The sequence below is a fragment of the Pleurodeles waltl genome, chromosome 7 (genome assembly GCF_031143425.1).
Source record: "Pleurodeles waltl isolate 20211129_DDA chromosome 7, aPleWal1.hap1.20221129, whole genome shotgun sequence".
In the NCBI taxonomy this organism is placed as follows: domain Eukaryota; kingdom Metazoa; phylum Chordata; class Amphibia; order Caudata; family Salamandridae; genus Pleurodeles; species Pleurodeles waltl.
In genome coordinates, this window is record NC_090446.1 from 476,246,630 (window position 1) to 476,263,524 (window position 16,895).

Genomic DNA, 16,895 nt, shown 5'->3' on the forward strand with positions numbered 1-16,895 from the left:
CAACAAACAGTTGATCATCCACCTGGCACTTCTTAATCCCATCAATCTAGAAACTAGGGGCACACAGTGGATCCAAGTGATATAGCCTCTCCTCCTGTTTAGATGAATGTGGAAGAGAAAATAAAAGTTAGAAAGGTGACAACACTTTTGCAAGAAAGGATGCATCATCTTAAGTACCAGTTTGTCAGGGGAAAAGCACAAATACAGAGGCTGAACTCTCAAAGCTTGCAGCTCGATGACCAGCAACATGGAAGCAATAGCAATGAGAAACACTGTCTTAAGAGGTAGGAGTCGGAGAGTGCAAAAGGGAAGAGTTTTAAAAGGACCATGCATCAAGACTTTTGGAACCAAACTGTGGCCACACTGCAGTATCATTAAGCGGACATGGGGAAACGTGTGAAAGCCGCCTGAGAAATGTGTCACAGTGGGGTGATTTGAATGAGGGCTGATGAGGCAACTAAGGAAAACCAAAAGGTGGAGATTAGTAACCCTTAAAATGTGTGAACAGCAAAACCTTGCTGGGCCAAAAACAGCAAGAACAAACATATATCAGATAATCTAGCCTGTACTGGGTGAATTTACTTCCCTTGTACCTTGCAACAATCTTGGAGTGGAAGTTCAAATAAATACATTTGGTGGAAGGGCAGTGATATGCCACAATTACATCAACCACCAAACACGGTAGCTAATAGCCCACAGATGAAGATGAGTTTTGTGGAATTTATAGTGCAGCACCCTACTTTCCTGGTGGGACAGCAGGTCCTCTCATAGAAGAAGTTAAAATACAGGCATAAGATCAATGTCAGCAGTTGTAAGTGTCAGATCCTTGTGGCCTAAACAGGGTACACTAGATTCTGTTCTGGACTGTTACAACTAACTTTCTGCAGAACCTGCTGAACAAGTGGCGGAAACATATACAATGGACTAAGGAACCACAGAAGGCTGAATACTTCTACAAGAGATTCTTGAGGAGGAAAACTTTTAGAGCTAAAGCCTGGAGACTGAGTGTATTCAGAGGCAATGTTTAGGCCTACCTGGTATGCAGTACAGAGGAAAAATGCTCAGTGACACCACTAGGGGCAGATGTCACTCATGATCGGCAAGATGACATCTGCTGAATTCACTGCCTTTATGTTGAGGGAACGAGTTAGGTGATTCACTGTCAGGGAAATCACATGAATAGTTAGCTAGTGTCAGACTCAGAATGCCCAGACAGAGGGCACAAGACAACACTGCCTACTTGTTGCATTACCAAATGGCACTCCTGTTGTTTATCAGCAGCTTAATCTGCCTGCCCTTTTATGGAAAGAAGAAAGGCCTTTAGGGTCTGCTGGATGGCTCGTAACTCTAGAAGACTTGTGTGGTGGCATTGCTCCACTAGAGCCCAGACAGTTCTGATCTCCAAGTGGTCTAGGTGGCCTCCCCAGGCCTGCAATGACATATATGTCATAAAAATAAGCTATTAGATGGGCAAAGAAAACAGTTTACTGCTTATCAGATATACACCATAGAAAGTCCTCAGCCACTCCGTCAGAGGTGGATTCTGTCTGAAAGACATCCACCTGTGCTGTGCCCACTGCAAGAGTAGATTCCACTCAAGGGCCCAACACATGCCAGCAGGTGTGAGGCACCATCAAGATGCACAATTTCAAGAGCTGAAGCAGCCTTAGATAAATCAAGGACAGAATAGACGTGCTTGCTCAAAACGGCAGATCACAAGTTGAAAGTTCCAGAAACATTGCGGGGAAGGATGGCGCCAAGGCAACTGTGTACCGATGGCACCTATAAATGCAATCCTCTGCACTGGCTGGAGAAAGGATTTGGGTTAGCTCATCGAAAACACCAGTGTGGACAGTAATAAAACAGATGTCTCTAGGAGGTACTGGATTAGCTTTGCCAAACCTGCTTTAAGAAGGCAATCAATGTGCGTATTCTCAACCTGCAAAGATGTGCCCAACTTGAATAATGTGAAGAAGTCATTTGTCTGATATGATGGAATGCCAGTAAGGCAGGCAGTCTTGTATTCTTCTGCCTACTGGTCTCAATTGCAAGCTAAAAGAGTTTGTAGAGGTGCTTGGCAAAACAGGCAAGGAGGACTGCTGCAGCTTTTAGTGGTCTCATCCTTAGAACCTCCTTTACCTCTGCCACCACAAAGGAAATCTAAGTGGGTTTAGTACAAGCTGAGAAGACTGCTGTTGGGGACACACAAGACCCCCTCAAGTAGCCTCAGAACTTCCCTTTACACTGATGTTACTGGTATTCAGGGTTAAAAACACAAGTCAGCTGGTGTAGCTCCGCTATCTTCAAATTTCTACAAGGCTGCATCAGCCTTCTTGCCGAACAGCCTAGACTCAAAGAGCATGTCTTTTAGAGAAGCCTTGATGTTCCCTTGGAATCCAGTGGACTGCATTCAGTCATGCTCTACAAGAAAGATGCTAGTGCCCACAGAATGAGCAACCAATTTCATAGTGTCCAGAAGAAAATGTACAACATATTTTGCAACAACCTCGCCATCATGTACAGTAAGCTCGAAGGCATAGTGCATGTTCTCTAGCAAGGCAGGCAATACCTCATGTACAGTTACCCCAGATGACGTGCAAATAAAGATAAGCTGGCAAAAAAGCCTTTCCTGTCCTATAATTGATTCCTTTTGACTTAGGTGGAGAAGCAGGTAAAGAATGTGAGTTTACTTCACATGTGGAGGCCTGTCCTAGAAGGACAAGAGGCTGAATCAGAAATTTTGAATTGTCTGGCACTGACCTGTCTTGCAATGAAGCAACTTACTGCTGGAAATGATTTTTTTTTATCAATGTGCCAGGACACGGCCCGACAGGGCATTGCTGAAAGGCAACAAAGGCTCAGAAGTGGACATCACAGCAGGTGCAGACAGTGGACTAAGTAGCAGGGACTATGGCCTAAGGCTGGAGGCATAGCCGATGTGGTTGGTAAAACAGGATGAATATGTCTAGCATTAATTGGGACTAAAGGAGGTTATGCTAGCTGAAGGGCTACTGGATGCTGTGACGGCTCCATGAGGGCATTAAGTACATCAGATGTGGTTGGGATGAACTATAGTATCTGCAGTATGGCTTTATAGCTGAAACTGCGGGGCAGCAACAGCCCAGGGATCCCAGGTTGTAGCAGCTTCAATTTCAGCATAGGATTAGAGTTTGACACTGAGGACGGAGTTAGGTGTTGTGACTGCCGATTGTATCATTACCCACTGAATCTTGAAAGGCCTGGACCACGAGGAGCTTTGATCAAGCTTATTCCTCGACTTATTCTTGAACTTCACATTAGACAGACCACACATTGGGGATCTCCATTGAAACCAATCTTGCTTTTTTTGTTATGCAACGTATAAGTTGCCTCTGTCCAAGATGCCCTTTGGGTTCATCCAAAAAAACACTTATCCCACAACTTCGAGTCATGCTTTGTCCATAAGAAGAGAACATGAGGGTAAATCACCAACATCTGTCTCCTAAACATGCAGCATAGCTTGAAACCAGTTGTCTACAGTGGCAACAACCCTTCACATTTACAAAATGTAATAATTTAACAATTGGCTTTAAAATTAAAATTGGTAGGGGTGGAGCTCTGGATTCGCAAACTCAGTTGCAGAAAAAGAGCAACTATATCTGTGCATAGATGTTGCGCCTTTATTAGCATGCCCAGAGGTAGGATATACTTGCAAAGGAGTTTGAAGGCGTGTGTGTCTGTGAACAGGAGCTAATGTTAGAATTTCTGGATCCAGACTGCTACCATGGAAGATGCACAAAGTGAGGAGTCTGCTTTAGAAGTAGCTGCAAGAAGCTTCAGTATTTTAGGTCAGGTCCTCATTGTAAGCTACAAGTATTTATCATAACTGTGCCCTGCTAAACCAACTCACAGGCCCTCAAGGTTTCAGTTCCCCTCTACTGCTCTAGTGCTTCAAAGATGGACCCATTCCGCCATCTCCACTGGTACTAAATACTTTGTTAGTTTCCAATGCACTACCCCGAAAGAGCCAACTGAACTACCTCATCCTCATTTCATTGGCACGATGTCACATAGCATGCTCACTTTCTGGCCCCTCTTTATATTTCCACTGTCTCACCTCTTCTTCTTCTGGTGCCTCAGCATTGGGCCCATTCTGGGCCTCCTGGAAGAGGATCTTTTTCATCTTCCGGTACTGCAAGTTGTCAAGCTCTCGAACAGCATCCTTGGTGCGCTGAATTAAGTCCATGATCACAGTCTGCGGACGTTCACGCATCAGAAAACGGTGCTGCAAAGGAAAGGAAAGCGACACCAGTCATAACATATAAAGAGACGTGTAAAGAAAGTGCACAAGGAAGCAAGAAACAAGTCAGCTTCATGCTGTCATTATTCTGAAGAAAAGTAGTGAAGGGAGGAGGGATCAGGATAAAAGAAGGAAAAAACAAGAGGTGGTGAAAGAGAGAGTAGAATAAATGTAAGATAAGGGAAAAGGCAAACAAAGAATGGAGAGAAGGGAGATTCAGAACAAAGACCAGAAGGGAAGAACAAGTAAATAGAAAAACATGAAGGTAGAGTGTACTGAAAAAGGAGGAGAGAAAAAAACAATGTAAGGAAATAAAGGTTAGTAAAGAGAGCTGGCCAAGGAGGAATATGGATGGAAAGCTGGCAGAGAAGAAGGCAGAGGAAAAGGGAAAGGTATCAATCAACTATCGAATGAAAAGGAGGTTTAAGGCTGACAGGAGATTGATTACAATATAAGGAAAGTGAAGCTGGGTAAACATGTGGAGCTAAGCAGATACACCAACCAGTCATTACCTTTGACAAAACGTCAGAAGTGGGTCTATCTTGAGGAATTTTCTGAAGACAGGAATCCACAAAGTTTCGGAAATATTCAGACCTATCACAGAGATGACAAAATGCTGTGAGATCTTTGAGTTCTAAAGTACACACCGAGGTGCTCTAGTAGCGCTGTGTGAGAATTCAAGTAGAGTAATTCCCCATGATGCTCCAGTGCTGGAATGATTCGTACTAGTAGTGTGTGCATGAGCTTCAGCCCCACTGCCACACTAAAAATTATGCCGCTAAACTCACCAGTGGTTGGACTGCAGTACAGGGGACTCGTTTTGGGCTATATGGTATAAGGCACTCATTGCATTCATGTTGAAAAGAGGTGGCTTCCGCTCCGCTGCAGTAAAGAGGAGAAATAAGGATCAGCATGAAATTCATCCAAAACACATGCCTTTTTCCTCTCAGCAGACCTTTCCCTTTATCCCAAGTCAGGCGCAAGAAAACAAAAGTCAAAACAAGAACGTCTATGGACCTATAAATGCCAGACACTGGATTCAGATGATGGGATCATTATTAATGTGTTTATTTAGTACAAATATTCAAGGGAGAAGCAAAAGAAAGGACAGAAGTCGATAGTGTCAAAATCCTACTGCACAGCTTTTTGTTTTTTTGCAACTCTGTCAAGGTAAGAGTATGTTTCTTATTTATATATAAAGAAAAATGAAAATCCTCCATTAACCGAACAGCCACCTATTCATAAGATTTAAGAAGGATCACCTTAATCGTAATAGTACTCATGCAGGATTTGTAATAAGATGAACGATTTTAGGAGTCAGGTCAAAAAATAATGCTCTTATCCAAAAAACAAGACAATGATGGTACATGGGAAAACCACTTTATAATAATGCATCACCAGTTTGGCAACAGGCAGTATTGCTTAACCCACCGCTCAGGTTTCCTTTCCTCAGCAGAGGCAGGGAATTAGTTTAATCGTGGCCTCATGGAGTTCAAAGACAGATATTCAGCACAGATACACAACAAATCCAACATAGAAGGCAGAGCCACACTCAACATTCTCTATTCTCTTCTGCAGCTGGAACAGCATCTCCCACAGACACACAGCACACAATCGTAACCCATCCCAGATAAGGACAATGTCCAGCAGTTGCATGCCACTTCCACAAGGGTTGCACCTGACCTACGTGCACAACCATCCTTCAGTGCTATGCTGTATTGCACATCCTCTTCTTATTATGAGGTCTATCGGATCCTACAGTGGAACTATTCAAAATTTAAAAGATGACTAGGATGCTGCCTGGAGCAATGTATGGGTATTTAGGAGTACAGCTGCAGCAAATCAAATGATTTTTTGTCTCAAAATGAGTAATCTGCATCTGGAGCTTCTTTTTCTATGCTTAGAGCTGCTGCACATAGCTTTCCCTCCTTCCGCAGGTGAAAAGGGGGAGGGGAGCACCCAAGTGCTTTCACCTGCGTGGACAATATAAGGAGAGCACATAAATGCATGTGGCGGTGGAGTGACATTTTAAGGGGCGGTAGAAGCAGCCACTTGCAGATGTCTAAGTGACTTCTCAGAAGCACCAGCAGACAATATTTAGACATGTGTTTTAGCAAAACCACTCAAATCATATGTAGTCAATAGCCAAAATATCCGTGTCACACTTGCTCCGGTGTGCACCACGAAATTAATGCCTTCCAAATGTGGAGTCAAGGAAAGCTACATTTTCAGACACCCCACTACTGGAACACAAGAAAATATTTGCCAACACTATCCCCAAACTAAAAATGATCATAAAGCAATTTGAGACGAGGCAATGACACATGGGCCCAACTGGGAGAAAGCTTACTGTGGCATAGATGTGAACCCAAACGAAAACGTCTGCTCAACAACATTAACCTTGGCTGCCAGAGGAGCATGCTAATCTAGATAAAGCACTTCAGCAGGTTATCGGAGGTAGTAAGCGCTACACAAATGTGATAATAACACAACATAGGGACAGTGAAGTACTATCACAGTTAACTGCTTGTGTTTTAACAGCAAACACTCGAGTTATTGTGTGCATATCCAGACTATTTTTCAAAGAAGGCAGTTAATATTTTTGAAGCACACTTTTGAAATATATGAATAATCTGACAAGACATGTCAGACTGTGCTTGGCATTTATAAAGTATGGAACAAGGAAATACATTTATCTCAAACGGCACACCTGGGACACCGAAATTTGAAACTTGCTGACCCAGTGATGTTTATCCAAAATCCTAGAAACCAAAGAGGAGTGATGAAAATGTCACTTACCCAGTGTACATCTGTTCGTGGCATTAGTCGCTGCAGATTCACATGTTTCGCACAGTCCGCTGCCTGGTGTTGGGCTCGGAGTATTACAAGTTGTTTTTCTTCGAAGAAGTCTTTTTTGGTCACGGGACCGAAGGACTCCTCCCTCTTCGGCTCCATTGCGCATGGGCGTCGACTCCATCTTAGATTGTTTTCCCCGCAGAGGGTGAGGATGGAGTTGTTTGCTATAAATAGTGCCCATGCAATGGATTGAATACGTATGTACATAAAAAGTTTATAATAATTATTTACAAATGTACAAATGTTTAAGATTTAAGATCTACTTCTAAACGGCTACAGGCTTCCCGGGGAGGCGGGAGGGCACATGTGAATCTGCAGCGACTAATGCCACGAACAGATGTACACTGGGTAAGTGACATTTTCAGTTCGATGGCATATGTTGCTGCAGATACACATGTTTCGCATAGACTATAAAGCAGTTACCTCCCCTAAAAGCGGTGGTTTAGCCTGTAGGAGTTGAAGTAGTTTGGAATAATGTTCTTAGTACAGCTTGGCCCACTGTAGCTTGTTGTGCATTTAGTACGTCTACACAGTAGTGTTTAGTAAATGTATGAGGCGTAGACTAGGTTGCAGCCTTACATATTTCGCTCATAGGAATGTTTCCTAGAAAGGCCATTGTAGCACCTTTCTTTCTGGTTGAGTGTGCCTTTGGTGTAATAGGCAATTCTCTTTTGGCTTTAAGATAGCATGTTTGAATACATCTGACTATCCATCTAGCAATGCCTTGTTTAGAGATTGGATTTCCTATGTGTGGTTTTTGAAAAGCTACGAACAGTTGTTTTGTTTTCCTGATTAGCTTTGTTCTGTCAATGTAGTACATTAGTGCTCTTTTGATGTCTAATGTATGTAGTGCCCTTTCAGCCACAGAATCTGGTTGTGGGAAGAACACTGGCAATTCTACTGTTTGATTTAAATGGAATGGTGAGATCACTTTTGGTAGAAATTTTGGATTTGTTCTTAGAACTATTTTATTTTTGTGTATTTGAATAAATGGTTCTTGTATGGTAAATGCCTGTATTTCACTTACTCTTCTGAGGGATGTGATTGCAATGAGAAATGCGACTTTCCAGGTTAGATATTGCATTTCACAGGAATGCATGGGTTCGAAAGGTGGACCCATGAGTCTTGTTAAGACGATGTTAAGGTTCCATGAAGGAACTGGTGGTGTTCTTGGTGGTATAATTCTTTTTAGCCCTTCCATGAATGCTTTAATAACTGGTATTCTAAATAGAGACGATGAATGAGTAGTTTGTAGGTAAGCAGATATTGCTGCGAGGTGTATTTTTATAGATGAAAAAGCGAGATTCGCTTTTTGCAAATGTAGGAAGTATCCCACTATGTCCTTTGTAGAGGCATGCAATGGTTGGATTTGATTGGTATGGCAGTAGCAAACAAATCGTTTCCACTTAGATGCATAGCAGTGTCTAGTGGAAGCTTTTCTAGCTTGTTTTATGACCTCCATGCATTCTTGTGTGAGGTCTAAGTGTCCGAATTCTAGGATTTCAGGAGCCAAATTGCCAGATTCAATGATGCTGGGTTTGGATGCCTGATCTGTTGTTTGTGTTGTGTTAACAGATCTGGTCTGTTGGGTAGTTTGACATGCGGTACTAGTGAAAGGTCTAGTAGAGTTGTATACCAAGGTTGTCTTGCCCATGTGGGTGCTATCAGTATGAGTTTGAGTTGGTTTTGACTCAACTTGTTTACTAGATATGGAAGGAGAGGGAGAGGGGGAAAAGCGTATGCAAATATCCCTGACCAACTCATCCATAGAGCATTGCCTTGTGATTCGCGGTGTGGGTACCTGGATGCGAAGTTTTGGCATTTTGCGTTTTCTTTTGTTGCGAACAAATCTATCTGTGGTGTTCCTCAAATTTGAAAGTACTTGTTCAGAACTTGGGGGTGAATTTCCCATTCGTGGACTTGTTGCTGGTCTCGCGAAAGGTTGTCTGCTAGTTGGTTTTGGATCCCTGGAATAAATTGTGCTATTAGGCGAATGTTGTTGTGAATCGCCCACTGCCATATTTTTTGTGTTAGGAGGCACAATTGTGTTGAGTGTGTTCCTCCTTGTTTGTTTAAATAATACATTGTTGTCATGTTGTCTGTTTTGACAAGAATGTATTTGTGTGTTATTATGGGTTGAAAGGCTTTTAACGCTAGAAATACTGCTAACAGTTCTAGGTAATGGATATGAAATTTTGTTTGGTGTACATCCCATTGTCCTTGAATGCTGTGGTGATTGAGGTGTGCTCCCCACCCTGTCATGGAAGCATCTGTTGTTATAACGTATTGAGGCACTGGGTCCTGAAATGTCCGCCCTTTGTTTAAATTGTTGCTGTTCCACCATAGAAGTGAGAGGTATGTTTGGCGGTCTACCAACACCAGATCTTGAAGTTGATCCTGTGCCTGTGACCATTGTGATGCTAGGCACTGTTGTAAGGGTCGCATGTGTAGTCTTGCGTTTGGGACAATGGCTATGCATGATGACATCATGCCTAGAAGTTTTAGCACAAATTTTGCTTGTATCTTTTGGTTTGGAAACATAGCACTTATTACCTTGTGAATGCTTGCAATCTTTGTGGACTTGGAGTGGCAATTCCCTTTGATGTGTTGATGGTTGCTCCTAGATATTGTTGTGTCTGACACGGTTCGAGGTGTGATTTTGTATAGTTGATGGAGAAACCCAGTTTGTGAAGGGTTTGTATGACATATGTGGTGTCGTTTGTGCACTTTTTTACTGTGTTGGTCTTGATTAGCCAATCGTCCAGGTAAGGAAACACATGTATCTGTTGTCTCCTGATATGTGCTGCTACTACTGCTAGACATTTTGTGAACACTCTTGGTGCAGTTGTTATTCCGAATGGCAACACTTTGAATTGGTAATGTATTCCTTTGAATACGAACCTTAGGTACTTTCTGTGAGAAGGGTGTATCGGTATATGAAAGTACGCATCTTTTAGGTCTAATGTGGTCATGTAATCTTGCTGTTTGAGCAGTGGAATGATGTCTTGTAGTGTGACCATGTGAAAGTGGTCCGATATGATGTAGGTATTTAGTGTCCTGAGATCTAATATTGGTCTTAATGTTTTGTCTTTTTTTGGAATTAGAAAGTACAGGGAGTAAACTCCTGTGTTTTTTTGTTGTACTGGTACTAACTCTATTGCATCCTTTTGCAGTAGTGCTTGAACTTCTAGTCCTAAAAGTTCTAAATGTTGTGGTGACATTTTGCGTGTTTTTGGAGGGATGTTTGGTGGGAATTTGTGGAATTCTATGCAATAGCCATGTTGGATTATTGCTAATACCCAATTGTCTGTTGTAATCTGCTGCCAAGATTGGTAGAATTGGCTTAGTCTTCCCCCCACTGGTGTTGAGTGAAGGGGTTGTGTGACTTGAAAGTCACTGTTTAGGTGGAGGTGTTTTTGGAGTCTGGAATCTTCCCCTACTCCTTGGGAATTGACCCCCTCTATATCCCCTGAAACCTCCCCTTTGGAATGAACCCTGATATGGTGTGGTTCTTGTTTGTTGGCTGGTGGTGTCTGTGGGTTGGCCACGAAACCCCCCTCTAAATGGAGTTTCTAAAAGAGCCTCTGCTCTGCGGGGAGTAGAGTGCGCCCATGGCTTTGGCCGTGTCTGTGTCCTTTTTAAGTTTTTCAATGGCTGTGTCCACTTCAGGGCCAAAAAGTTGTTTCTCGTTGAAGGGCATATTAAGGACAGCCTGCTGGATTTCAGGTTTGAAGCCTGAAGTGCGGAGCCAAGCGTGTCTCCTTATGGTGACAGCAGTGTTGACTGTTCTCGCTGCAGTATCGGCTGCGTCCAGTGAAGAGCGGATTTGATTGTTTGAGATTGTTTGTCCCTCTTCAACTATTTGCTGCGCCCTTTTTTGGTATTCCTGGGGAAGATGGTCTACGAGAAGTTGCATCTCATCCCAGTCTGCGTGGTCATATCTGGCCAGCAGCGCTTGAGAATTTGCTATGCGCCACTGGTTGGCTGCCTGTGATGCTACTCTTTTTCCTGCCGCATCAAATTTTCTGCTTTCTTTGTCCGGAGGTGGGGCGTCGCCAGATGTATGGGAATTTGCTCTCTTGCGAGCTGCCCCTACTACTACGGAGTCAGGTGGTAACTGCGAAGTAATAAACACTGGGTCTGTGGGTGGTGGTTTGTATTTCTTATCCACCCTTGGGGTGATGGCTCTTGATTTTACGGGCTCTTCAAAAATTTGTTTTGCGTGCCGTAACATCCCTGGTAGCATTGGGAGACATTGATATTGGCTATGTGTAGCCGAGAGGGTGTTAAATAAAAAATCATCCTCTATAGGATCGGAATGCAGTTGGACATTGTGGAATTCTGCAGCCCTAGCCACCAGTTGCGAGTATGAGGTACTGTCCTCTGGCGGTGACGGCTTTGTGGGGTATGAATCGGGATCATTGTCCGGCACTGGGGTGTCATATAGGTCCCAAGCGTCTTGATCCTGATCATTTTGACTTATGGTAGTTTGCGCTGGTGAGTGCATTTGTGGCGGTGTTTGTGCCGGCGATGCCTGTTGTGGTGGAGAGGGCGGAGGCGTGACTTTTTTAACCACTTTGGCTTGTGGTTGTGCGTCATCCTTAAGAAGTCCGATCCTTCTTTTCCTCATTATTGGGGGAAGGGTTGATATCTTCCCTGTGTCTTGCTGGATGTACAGTCTCTTTTGTGTGTAGTCTGATTCTACACTTTGGAGCTCTTGTCCAAATCTGTGCATCTGGCCACTTATTCCTTGTTCCTCTGTGTAGGATGAAGGTGTGGAACTTTTCGGCGCCGAGAGAGAATCTTTTTTCGGCTTCGGCACCGACAGAATTTTTGTGGATTTCGGCAGTGTGTCTCGGTGCCGATGTTTTTCGGTGCCGGCATCTTGTTTTTGCCTCTCGGAGCCGCTATCTCGGCTCCGAGGTTGCTCCATGGCGGTCCCTCGACCGGAGTCGGGTGTCTTCGCTATGGGCGTGCCCTTTTTCGGCGCCTTCGACGGGTCGCCGGTTTTATGGGTCGAGCCATGGCCTGTTGGCAGTGGCGTCCCCTGGGCTTTTGTGTTCTCGATGGTTTTAATTTTCGACGTCTTACTCACTGTTTGTTGCTGTTGTTCGACGTCGGAGTCTCCGGATTCTGATTCCGGAACCGAGAATGTTTCCTCTTCGTCGCCGAAACGTTGTTTTGTTGGCGTGGACGCCATTTGTAGACGCCTGGCTCTTCGGTCCCGGAGTGTTTTTCTGGACCGGAAGGCTCGACAGGCCTCACAGGTATCCTCCTTGTGCTCGGGGGACAAGCACAAGTTACAGACCAAGTGCTGATCTGTATAAGGATACTTACTGTGACATTTTGGGCAGAAACGAAACGGGGTCCGTTCCATCGGCTTCGATGTCGCACGCGGTCGGGCCGACCAGGCCCCGATGGGGGAATCGAAGCTACCCCAAAGTCTTCCGATGATCGGTGTCGATGTACCTAACTATCCCGATACCGAACGGAACAATACCGACGCTTTCTTCCGAGATTCTGACTAACTTTCCGAACCGAAACACGGAGCGAAAAGGAATACGTCCGAACCCGACAGCGGAAAAAAACAATCTAAGATGGAGTCGACGCCCATGCGCAAAGGAGCCGAAGAGGGAGGAGTCCTTCGGTCCCGTGACCAAAAAAGACTTCTTCGAAGAAAAACAACTTGTAATACTCCGAGCCCAACACCAGGCAGCGGACCGTGCGAAACATGTGTATCTGCAGCAACATATGCCATCGAACATGATGTTACAAAATTCTAATTCAGTCTTTAGATATAAAGACTTATCAGCCTATCATCTAAGTGTGCTTAGACATTTGTTTCACACATACACTGCTTCTAGTGCCATGCACTTGGAGAAGGCGATTGTAGCAGACAGACATCTCTTTCCTGGTAACTATCCTCGTTTCCAAAAATATGTAGGAACTTCCAATTAAACAGTAATATATATATATATATATATATATATATCCCGCCATCTAGTGTTGGGCTCGGAGTGTTACAAGTTGTTTTTCTTTTAAGAAGTCTTTTTGAGTCACGAGATCGAGGGACTCCTCCCATTTTGGCTCCACTGCGCATGGGCGTCGACTCCATCTTAGATTGTTTTGCCCGCAGAGGGTGAGGTAGGAATTGTGTATATAGTAATAGTGCCCATGCAATGGAGTAAGTATGTATGTACATAGTGTGATTAAAAGTGATATTTTTACAAAATTACAAGTTTATTCTTATCAACTAAAAACGGCTAAAGGCTCCCGGGAGGTGGGAGGGCTCATGTGAATCTGCAGCATCTCATGCCACGAACAGATGTACACTGGGTAAGTGACATTTTCCGTTCGATGGCATGTGTAGCTGCATATACACATGCTGTGCATAGACTAGTGAGCAGTTATCTCCACAAAAGCGGTGGTTTAGCCTGTAGGAGTTGAAGTTGTTTGAAATAATGTTCGTAGTACTGCCTGTCCTACTGTGGCTTGTTGTGTTGTTAACACATCCACACAGTAATGTTTAGTGAATGTATGAGGCGTAGACCATGTGGCTGCCTTACAGATTTCTGTCATTGGTATATTCCCTAGAAAGGCCATGGTGGCGCCTTTCTTTCTAGTGGAGTGTGCCTTTGGTGTAATAGGCAGTTCTCCTTTTGCTTTAACATAACAGGTTTGAATACACTTAACTATCCATCTAGCAATGCCTTGTTTGGATATAGGATTTCCTGCATGAGGTTTTTGGAAAGCTACCAACAATTGTTTTGTTTTGCGAAATTGTTTGGTTTTATCAATGTAATACATTAGTGCTTTTTTTATGTCTAGTGTATGTAATGCTCTTTCAGCTACAGAGTCTGGTTCTGGAAAAAACACTGGGAGTTCCACTATTTGATTTAAGTGGAACAGTGATATAACTTTTGGCAAACAATTTGGATTTGTGCGTAAAACCACTTTATGCTTGTGTATTTGTATAAAGGGTTCCTGTACGGTAAAAGCTTGTATTTCACTTACTCTTCTGAGAGATGTGATAGCTATTAGGAAGGCTACTTTCCAGGTTTTTTGCATTTCACACGAGTGTATGGGTTCGAATGGCAGACCCATGAGTCGTGTTAATACAATAGTGAGGTTCCACGAAGGAGCTGGCGGTGTTCTTGGTGGAATGATCCTTTTTAGCCCCTCCATAAATGCTTTTATGACTGGGATTTAAATTAGTGAAGTTGAATGTGTGATTTGCAGATAGGCAGAAATTGCTATGAGATGTATTTTAATGGATGAAAAAGCTAACTTAGACTTTTGTAAGTGTAGTAAGTAGCTTACAGTGTTTTTCACGGACGCGTCTAATGGTTGAATTTGATTATTATGACAGTAATAAACAAATTGTTTCCATTTATTTGCGTAGCAATGTCTTGTAGTAGGTTTTCGAGCCTGTTTGATGACCTCCATACATTCTTGTGAAAGGTCTAGATGTCCGAATTCTAAGACTTCAGGAGCCAGATTGCTAGATTGAGCGATGCTGGATTCGGGTGTCTGATCTGTTGTTTGTGTTGAGTTAACAGGTCTGGTTTGTTTGGTAGTTTGATATGAGGCACTACTGACAGGTCTAGTAGTGTTGTGTACCAAGGTTGTCGTGCCCAAGTTGGTGCTATTAGTATTAGCTTGAGTTTGTTTTGACTCAATTTGTTTACTAGATAAGGAAGGAGTGGGAGAGGGGGAAAAGCGTAAACAAATATCCCTGACCAACTCATCCATAACGCATTGCCCTTGGAGTGAGGCTGTGTGTACCTGGATGCGAAGTTTTGGCATTTTGCGTTTTCTTTTGTTGCGAATAGGTCTATTTGCGGTGTTCCCCAGTTTTGGAAGTAGGTCTGTAGTATCTGGGGATGAATTTCCCATTCGTGGGTTTGTTGGTGATTTCGAATGAGATTGTCTGCCAACTGGTTTTGAATTCCTGGGATGTATTGCGCTATTAGGCGAATGTGATTGTGAATCGCCCAATGCCAAATCTTCTGTGCTAAGAGACACAGTTGAGATGAGTGTGTCCCTCCCTGTTTGTTTAAGTAATACATTGTTGTCATGTTGTCTGTTTTGACAAGAATGTGTTTGTGAGCTATTAGTGGTTGAAATGCTTTCAACGCTAGAAACACTGATAGTAGTTCTAGCTGATTTATATGAAGTTGTTTCTGCTGAGTGTCCTATTGTCCCTGGATGCTGTGTTGGTTGAGGTGTGCTCCCCACCCTACCATGGAAGCATCTGTTGTGATTACGTATTGAGGCACTGGGTCTTGGAAAGGCCGCCCTTGGTTTAAATTTACAGGATTCCACCATTGAAGCGAGGTGTGTGTTTGGCGGTCTATCAACACTAGATCTTGAAGTTGACCCTGTGCTTGTGTCCATTGTGTTGCTAGGCACTGTTGTAAGGGCCGCATGTGTAATCTTGCGTTTGGGACAATGGCTATGCATGAGGACATCATACCTAGTAGTTTCATCACTAATTTTACCTGATACTTTTGGTTTGGGTGCATGCTTTGTATTACGTTTTGGAATGCTTGTACCCTTTGTGGACTTGGAGTGGCAATCCCTTTTTTTGTGTTGATTGTTGCTCCTAAGTATTGTTGTATTTGACACGGCTGTAAGTGTGATTTTTGGTAGTTTAGTGAGAACCCTAGTTTGTGAAGGGTTTCTATGACGTATTTTGTGTGTTGAAGACACTGTTTCTGAGTGCTGGTTTTGATTAACCAATCGTCTAGATACGGGAATTCGTGTATGTGCTGTCTTCTGATATGTGCAGCTACTACTGCAAGGCATTTTGTAAATATCCTTGGTGCTGTTGTTATCCCGAATAGTAACACTTTGAATTGTTAATGTACCCCTTGGATTACAAACCTTAAGTATTTCCTGTGGGAAGGATGTATAGGTATATGGAAGTAAGCATCCTTGAGGTCTAATGTTGACATGTAGTCTTGTTTGAGCAATGGGATTACGTCTTGAAGTGTTACCATGTGAAAGTGATCTGATTTAATGTAAAGATTTAGTGTTCCGAGATCTAAGATGGGTCTCAGAGTCTTGGCCTTTTTGGGTATTAGAAAATACAGGGAATAAACACCTGTTCCTTTCTGATGGTTGGGTACTAGTTCTATTGCGTCTTTTTGCAACAACGCTTGGACTTCTAGTTGAAATAGATCCAAGTGTTGTTTGGACATGTTGTGTGTTCTTGGAGGAACATTTGGTGGTAATTGTAGGAATTCTATGCAATAACCATGTTGGATAATGGCTAGTACCCAAGAGTCTGTTGTTATTTCCTCCCAGTTTTGGTAAAAATCTGTGAGTCTTCCCCCCACTGGTGTTCCGTGTTGGGGATTTGTGACACTGAAGTCACTGTTTAGTTTGAGGGGTCTTTGGAACTTTCCTCTAGTTTTAGGGAACTGTCCACCTCTGTATTGTCCCTGAAAGCCTCCTCTTTGATACTGGCCCTGGTATGTGGGTCTGGTTTGTGAGGTTGAGGGTTCTGTGCTGTGGGCCCGAAACCCCCCTCTAAATTGTGTCTTCCTAAATGTGCCTCTGCTTTGTGGGGAGTAGAGCGCACCCATGGCCTTGGCCGTATCAGTGTCCTTTTTAAGCTTCTCTATAGCTGTGTCCACCTCTGGCCCAAACAACTACTGTCCATTAAAAGGCAAATTAAGCACAGCCTGTTGGATCTCGGGCTTAAACCCGGAGGTGCGTAGCCATGCGTGTCTCCGAATAGTGACCGCTGTATTCA

General features: G+C 43.4%; 1 protein-coding gene across 8 annotated transcripts in view; it reads right to left on the reverse strand.

Moving 5' to 3' along the window:
- TAOK2 (TAO kinase 2) overlaps nucleotides 1-16,895 on the reverse strand; it is an 873,025-nt gene that overhangs the window by 436,668 nt on the left and 419,462 nt on the right. For all 8 annotated transcript variants that reach the window (XM_069244102.1, XM_069244103.1, XM_069244098.1 and 5 more), the window contains 3 exons: nucleotides 5,068-5,161; nucleotides 4,792-4,873; nucleotides 4,097-4,264 (listed from right to left, as the gene is read on the reverse strand). In XM_069244102.1, coding sequence (XP_069100203.1) covers nucleotides 4,097-4,264; nucleotides 4,792-4,873; nucleotides 5,068-5,161 — 344 coding nt within the window. The remainder of the gene's footprint in view (nucleotides 1-4,096; nucleotides 4,265-4,791; nucleotides 4,874-5,067; nucleotides 5,162-16,895) is intronic.